This window comes from Coloeus monedula (genome assembly GCF_965178545.1).
Source record: "Coloeus monedula genome assembly, chromosome: 2".
Lineage (NCBI taxonomy): Eukaryota > Metazoa > Chordata > Aves > Passeriformes > Corvidae > Coloeus > Coloeus monedula.
In genome coordinates this window covers 37,443,624-37,452,141 of record NC_138782.1, presented here as the reverse complement: position 1 = coordinate 37,452,141, position 8,518 = coordinate 37,443,624, and the positions used below count along the sequence as shown (strand labels likewise).

Here is an 8,518-nt window from a genome sequence, read left to right as displayed (position 1 = left end):
TAGCAAGACTAGGATAAGCACACACTTTCAGTTTAAGCACATTTATTTAGGAAGTAGCACTTCTGTTTACATTAGTTTTAAGAACTTGAGTTATGTTCTTTAGAAACTGATTTATTTACATATTTATTGTTCCATCATCTGGTATACAACACCTGATGTTTTTAAATTTTTTTTAAACCAGCAGCAATTTAATAGGCTTCAAGTTTAATGAAAAGGCTTTTCGTTTTGGACATTTTATCTGATAAACAGACAAGAAAACAGTAAGAACAGGACAAACAAAACATTTTATTGTGAGCTAAAGCTATGTGACTGCTTGTCATGCTTTTTTACATTGCTTATTAGTAAAATGGTGTTTAACATTTCAGAAAACATTCTTAAAAGAACAATGAAACAAAAGTGCTTCAAAACAACAAAATACAAAAATTAATCCCATCCCAGACTGGAGTTGCCCAATATATTTTATGGGGGTGGGGTATGGTGTTTTGTCTCCACCTTTGGTTTTCATTACTTTAATACAGATTTCTGAAAAATACTGACTAGCCCTTCACATGACTAAAAATTTGAATCATATGGCAAAATCAGTTTCTGTACTTCCAGTCCCTTTGACAGGTGTGCGACTATTAGATAAAGTACTTTCTTCCCCACTTCTAATGGGAGAAAACCCTGCGGAACTGAGAGGCCACACCCCCACATCTTTGACAAATAGGCCTGTGTTAACCAACTACAAAGAATGCTGACCTTTTATCCTCAAAGCCACTTCTCTGAAGAAAGGATTTTAAGAAGTTTATCTTATGAAGGCAAGGAAAGTCTTACAGCAAAACAAGGTTCATCACCATAGTTTCCAGAAGTAATGTCAAGCATTTTCACATCAAAACATCAGACTCTGAAGAATCTGCAGTGCTGAGCTAGTATATTGAATCCACTGAAGGAGTGTGTACCTTGCCAATTATTGCTGAACTCAGGAGGTAGTTATTGACAAGGTAAGAAGTTTCCACTCTAAGACAGTTAACAATTTACACAAGAAGCAGGAAAAACAGAATACACATTTCCCCATATTTTACAAGATGATTTTGTATTTGCAGGAAGTGACAGCTTAACTTCCTCATCCTGTGGCATTATAATTACCCTAACTAAAAGAAAAAATACTGAAAATTATAATTCAATAAAAAAATTCTAAAAGAAAATAGCTCATCAATTGGTCATCTCTTAGGATGTCTGCAGATCATCCTAAGCATGAAAATTCACACAGGTCAGTAAAATATTCAACACTAAATAGCAGCTCAAGAGAAACTAATGTAAAACTGCCTCTAATTAGCACAAGGGCTGAAATAACTAGTTGCATTCACTACCTGCTTGCTACTCTTCATTTCGATTTCTGGTAGAAACCCCAACAACTTAAAGCATCACAAAAGCTTGAGGCTGCCAGAGAGAAGGAATGAAAATCTCATCAGATACAGTAACACTGGCCACCTCCCACAGCTGCCACATGCAGAAGCATCACGAAAGCGCTGGAAAAGCTAGAGAAGCACGTCCTAGGCACAACTATGCATTATCCATGTCTTGGCTAGGAAAGCACTATGAAAATCTAGGGCACGAAGTCTCACTATAGGTGATTAAGGAAACCCTAAGGAGAACACTGCTTTCCAGTTGCAGAACAGATGTCTCAGTTCAATTTGCCAGCATATCTCACTTCAGTATTCCCAGTACAAAGTACTTAAATTTCACAAGAGGGACTTCACAGCACTGCCAAGCAGTGCTAAAACCCAGTTGTTTAGAATAGAAAAAAATACTATTTATTCTACACCAGAAGGTAAGGTTAATTGAGTAATATGTATAAAAACTGTCATTTTAAAAACATTTGAGAGAATGTAAAAGTAAAACCAGCAATAGCCTCTAATTAGTGCAGTGACAACATTCCTTCTCAGTTTAGAGATCCCATTCTTACTAATTTTAAAGTGTTATTATCACATTTCTTATCTACATAAAGTTGCAGGGCCATATTCAACAGAACTGTATTAGCGACTGGCTTTGAGTCAGTAAGACATCTCAGGGGCACAATGCCTAATTCTAATACACTAAACTCTGTAAAGTCTAAGAAATTAACAGGACAGAGAAACTTATTTGTGCATAAATACCCTAGTTTAAGGCTTATCTTTAATATTCTGTGTTGGTGTTGTCTTAGCATATGCAGAGAACCTGCACAGGTTTGCTGTAGTCTACAGAAAAGTCAACATTAGTAAAGGGAACATCATAACACGTAACAAATTCTCATTTTAAGGAGAAAGAGCAATCTACAGTGCTTGATTTTCGCCTCCTGTTATACCACCAAAAGTAAGAGCCTGCTGCCTGCAAAGACATTGTTCATCCAGTATGTTGAAAGAAAAAAAGTGTGGCTCCTGCTTAATAAAAAGGAGAAACCTGCTTAATAAAAGCAGAAAGATATATGAAAAAGGTGGTTAGAAAAACACAAGGGGTTTGGGTTGGTTTTATTTTCTCCCTCCAGTAACTTCTACACTTGAAAATCAGCAAAACACACTTGCAGAGAGCCAGACAAGCTGCTTACTGATCATGTCAAAAAAGTGGGTCAAGTCACCCATTCACTAGCGGTGAGCAGATTCACATAAAAAAGGGGGGAGGGGGGAAAGAAAAGAAAAAAAAAAAAAAAAGAAAAAGAAAGGAAAAAACCAGGTCAGAGAGCTAATGAAATGGCAGTCTTTGCAAAGGTTAAAAGCACTGTCCTGTTTATCTTGATTCAAAACATTGTATTAGAACATAACTTGATTTTATGGAAAATATAGTTGTAAAGTTCTATGTAAGTACTATAGACTTGGGAAATACAGGTAATTTGAGGTTGTTGGGAGTTTTTTGAGCAGGGGGAGGGGAGGGTTTGGTGTTTTTTTTCCACTGTTGTGGTTGTTTTTCCCCAGATCTGCTCTTGTACACAGTTAATCCAGCACAGAGATGGAATCACTGGGACTGGGACTTAGTACATGTAAAATGAGAAGATGCAAGAGAATGCCTTAAAGGGAACAGAATTATTCATAAAAGACACTATTCAGAAAATAGCATAAGACATTTAAAGGAGATCTATGAACTGAACAGCACCTGGCCATGGGCTAATAATGCAGCAGCTGTGGGGCAAAATTATGTTGCAGAACAAAATTTTCTTCTTTTTACTGTGTTCCAGCACTAATTTATAGGGTTGTCGTTCATCCATTAAGCAGAAAACAATGAGGCATAACAGAAGACCAAAAGGCAGCTGTACCAATCACACAGACTCTCTTGACCTGAACTGGTTGTACAAACAAGGGAAAGGGCAGGTCCCTTTTCTTTCTGTGTAGCAGCTGGTGATTCTGACTTTTTGTGATGCATACCGGGGCTACTGTAGCAGATGGGGACTTCTATCTCAACATTTCAGGTACCTATCTCCATGCCAATGACTATGTATTTGAAATAAGTAACTAGTATATTCCTTAAAATTAAGTGGACAAAACCAAAGAGTTTTATAACAATCATTTAGGAACACTCAAAACCAGAAGCATTATCGTCAAAGTTCTCATTTGCCAAGGATCTCAAGGAAAGTTTACCAAAGCTTTATGAATAAAACCAAGACCCTTTCTTAGCTGTAGCTATTTGGCAGATGCTAATACAACAGTAATAGTCATGCTTAGCACTATGAAGAATATTACAAATATGGATCAAGTCAGCCAGGAATCTCCAACAAGAGAGATGGTCTACTGAAGGCAGAACTAAGGCAAAGCAAGACATGAGATTTAAGAATCTGAAATCCTTTAGCATTTCTCCAGAAAAGTGAATCAGGGGAACCAAAGTCACATGTTTCATTTACATAAGACATACATTTGAGAGAGTCCTACCCTTAGAAGGCTAGAAGTGGTTTGGTTAGACTATTTCAAAAGGCATACTAGTGGAACACAATCTTCTCTTATTTGATTGCTTTTAATCTTAAGATCAGTTAAAAGCATCTCTAGTTGGAAAAAAAAAAAAAAGAAGAATCCCAAACATATTGCATATGTGCATCTCAAAGGTTTGACAGAGTTTCTGCTATTTAGTACTCAACACCACACAGTGAGCACAGTCCTCTCAGAGTACTATACCTACAGCTGCATCTATCAGCTAGGGTTGGTTTTTTTCATATATACACATAATATATTATTTATAGTCAACTTTCAGGTAAGTAGTTCCAAAAAATAAGTTAAATGAAAAACTAAAAACAAATTCTCTGTTAAGACCAAAAGCAAGCAACACTTACAACTCATTTTCATTAAAACAACAGTAAACAATATACATTTTTGCAGTATCACTAAGTTGGGAGAGTTGTAAAAAAAAATCCAAACCAACCAAAAAAAAAAACCCAACAAGCCACAAACCTGCTTTAAAAAGGAACTAGTGTTCTGCCTTGCAAACATCTGTGTTTAATCCATATAGAATTTGTAAACAAGATGTTGGGCCTTTAGAAGTAAAGGCAAAAATGCTTTCCTTTATTATGGTATTTAAAGGCTATCATTTAAGATTTTGGTTTTTTTAACAGCTTGTCATTTATATAATAAAAACAAGTATTTGTACAAAGATGCAGTTTCTTCTTAAAAAAGCAGATCAGTTGAGTGTTTCATACTTTAATATATAAACCAAAACATATGAAAGCTATAAAAACATTAATGTGTGGCATGTATTAAACATGTAGCCTCGTATTTTAATGCTTACATGTGAAGATTAAAAAAATTATCACAATGGAAATCTTACTTTCAATTATCATAAACAGACCAAGATACAGAGTAGAAACACGTCATTTCTGAAACTTGACAATTAGCATCACTTACTCTCTCAAACATCATCTGAGCTCAAGTTGTACACTGTAAGCATAAGCTAACATTCTACCAATGGAAGCGTTACAAAATGCATTAAGAGAAAATACTGCCAGTAAATGAATATCTCAGTCTATTCTTTTATTTAGTAATTTTTCTTTTAAAAGGCAGTTTGGATTGGTTTTATAAAGTTGGGGTTTTTTGCTGTTCTGCTATCAAAGGTCTTCTTTAAACCTGTCCTGTGAACATTTCAGTCACATTACAACAAAACAAAAAGACAAATAATAACAGACCAGCTGCTTTTAACATTTTAATAATCGTAATTCCCCAATGCTGTTCTTCCATTCTGCACAGGGAAATTGTTTTATTTGGCACATTAAGGATAAAAAAGTCAAAAAAATGAACCGAAGTTTACAAACCTCCAATTGAACACCATTGTTCCAAGTTCATTGTTCATCAATGTCATGGCAAAATTAAAAACAAAAAAACACACACACAACATAGGGAAAGGTCTTCCAATGATCAATATCATCAGAGCCTTGTAGCTGAAACAACACACATATATTAATGTTCAAACCAGAATCAGATTGCTAGGAATCTTATGTCAAGTCCTATTGTGCTCTTACTTACAGTGTATAAATCCTCACTAAATGGCAAGGAGGCTTTGATGAACACATTTCACATTGTATAATTTTCTCTTAATCTCAAGTTTTAATGCAGATACTTAAATATCTGTGAAGTCCTGTAAACTCTGGCTGCTTCCCAGTTGTATGCACCAACTGCTGCCCAGGCAGCACTGTTTCACTTCCAGTAGTGTCTCACACTGTGGTGTCTCCAAAGTCCTTGTTCCAGCGAATGTACGCTTCCAGGGTCTGAGGGCTCAAACTGCGCTTTATCTTCTTCAAAGATTCTGTGAAATCTGAGAGTTTGATATTTCTCATCTAAACAGAAAATGAAAGACATCAGGGTCACAAGCGGTTTATGTACTTTGATTTATTCAAGAAGTACTTGAGTATTCGCTTTTAACAAAACGCATTCTATGAGTGCTGCACCTTGACATAAGGATGAAATTATTTTACAGTGAGCACAGTCATTCACTGCAACAACCCCCTCAAGGATGGGGTAGTCTCCATTGCTGAAGGTTTTGAAGATATGACTGGGCAGGGTGCTAAATAATCTCATCTAAGTTCCCTTTCCCACAAAAGGATGGACCAGGTGATCTTTCAAGGTCCCTTCCAAACTGGGGTGTATGACCTGATGCAAGAGTCTTGTAATTTAAGACCACCAGTATTTACCATTTTTAATATACTAACACTTGCTAATAGTAATGTCTGCCTTGTTATTTAATAGCTCGTGAGACCGTGTCATTACTTCCTGTTTCAGTAGGTGGTGCATATGAGGACATCACAACAAATGACTACAGATGCTGTTATCCTTCTGCAAAAAATCCTTCCAGTTTATCATAGCCTTAGCCATGACCTCAGGCTAAACACAAAAAGCAACCGACAAATTAAGTCAAATTAAGTTTTGCTTCATCTTCCCCTGTGTAACCCTGGTTTGCACACACACCTGAACAGAAACTTTTGTACACAGGACCAATCACTTTTCTTTTTGATGTTTACAGCTGCAGTTTGTGGCGAGGAGCTTAATTTTTTTCTTTATGATGGTCCACGTGAATGAATGTAAGTATTATACATATACATGCACAAATCTGTTTTAGGTAAAGATGGGGTGGAGGGGGTAGAAGTAATTTCATGTAATACTTCTGGGAATGTTCTTGGGAAGTAACACAGTGAGAAAATAAAAGCCAGGCCTCTGATATCCTCAGATAGGTAACAAATATTGCAGTTCAGTGTGAAGGAAAAGATAGGACAGTCAGCTGAAACGAAGAACAACAGACTGACTAACAGAAAATGAAGTGCTCTGAAGCCTGAAAGCCAACTTTCAAACCACCCATGAACCTCAGACATCTGAGGACAGACCTTTTCAATCTCTATTTCTAAAGAATTTTTCTTAATGAAGCAGTGATTAAAAAGGATAATACCTCCCAAAATTATCCTATTTTGTATGATACTACACATAAAAAAGGGACCTTAAAAAGTTTCTAGTGAGCATGCATTCTATTCAAAGCAGAAAATACAGCTGCTAGAACAGCTTACCTCACTGGCAGACATGTTCTTCACTTGTTCTGGTTTTAATTCTGTAAAAGTAAAGATAGACCAGTGAGTTTCCTAAGAAAATTTTCATCACTTCTGACAACTAAAACATGTTAAAAGTACTTCTATTCTGGAAGAAAAAACCCCCTGCAGCTAAAAATTATACCTTTCTGCCTCAACACAGTCTGTCTCCTGTATAGAAAGGTACATGATGTTTTTGCCTCCTTCTTCCCCATTTATCAGCTCCTCAACCAGGCTGCTCCCACACTCAGTTACTGCACACACAGTACAAAGTGGTAGCAGAATTACTCCTTCTTCCCAAAGTATGGAAAACAGCACTCGAGCCAACAGAGCTAGTAGCTTCCCCCATATTATTTCCGGTATCCACAACCTCCCTACTGAATTTCAGGAAACAGAAAGTACAGTCAGCCAAGAACACAGAAATAAAATCAGGCAGGGTATATCAAAGTGCTTCTTGTCCTATGCCACAGTCATGGGATCTACACATTCTTGTATCATTCACCTTTTTTTTTTTTTCTTTTTTTTTTACTTGCTCTTATGGTACCAACATGTAACAGTAAATATTTTGCTACGAGAGTGCAAGAAAAAGAAACAAAGAAACTAGGTAGGGTTGGCACAGATGATATACAACTTTTTTTTCAAAAATATACTGTTTTATATGGAATACAGCAGGAGCAAGTGAAAGAAATATGTTGCACAATGTTACACGGTCTCTTCTTGAAATGGACTTGCGTGTGAAGTGAGTTGTCAGCAAAGTAAAGCCTGCATACCGAAATGCATACACTATTAATTCCACCACTCTAAATAAATATATTCAAATTCTTAGGAGACATGATGTCTCTTATGAGAGCCATTTAACGCAGTTCTGTTTCCCAGTTATTATGCAGGATTGTGAAAGACGTGCTTTACAAATTCAACAAGCATGTCTACAAACAGAAAACTAATACCAAGTCCTCACAATCTTTTCTACACAAAAATCCCAGTACTAATCTCCACTAAACAAGACCAGTTCCTTCAGATGTGGCTACTGGACACATAGCTAGCTAGTTAAACAGAACAAAGAGAGGAGGTACTGGAAAAAAATATTCACATTACAACAGTGGTTTTTTCCAAGTTGAAAATGTCAGAGAGAGAACAAATATAAGTAAAACTCTATTTCATTCACAGTTCTCATCTGAATCACAATTCAGCATTAGGAGTTAAAAATATAAAAAGCCATACCATTCAAACTGTATCTAGAAAAACCCCACAAAATTGCTTCTTTTTCAGTTTTCCTTCCTTTAGACTTGAAAGAGATTTGACCACTTTATAAAGACAAGTAATGCAATCAGCAATTGCTATTCAAGTAATAATTTAGCTACAACAGAACTGACACCAGCCTCAGAAAGATACACTAGTTAAAAACCCCACAAATCACTGAGAAACACTTCACACTGCTTTTCTCCTATGACACAAAAATTTTCTGTTTCACATGGTGAGATACTGAAGGGTTTTGTGTAAGTAAATCTTACAAAGATG

General features: G+C 36.2%; 1 protein-coding gene across 4 annotated transcripts in view; it reads right to left on the bottom strand.

Annotated features, from left to right (window-relative positions):
* Positions 1 to 265: 265 nt before the first annotated feature.
* SPAST (spastin) overlaps positions 266 to 8,518 on the bottom strand; it is a 39,830-nt gene continuing 31,577 nt past the window's right edge. For all 4 annotated transcript variants that reach the window (XM_082277188.1, XM_082277190.1, XM_082277189.1 and 1 more), the window contains 2 exons: positions 6,983 to 7,023; positions 266 to 5,764 (listed from right to left, as the gene is read on the bottom strand). In XM_082277188.1, the coding sequence (XP_082133314.1) occupies positions 5,642 to 5,764; positions 6,983 to 7,023 (164 nt within the window). In that variant the 3' untranslated portion in view covers positions 266 to 5,641. The remainder of the gene's footprint in view (positions 5,765 to 6,982; positions 7,024 to 8,518) is intronic.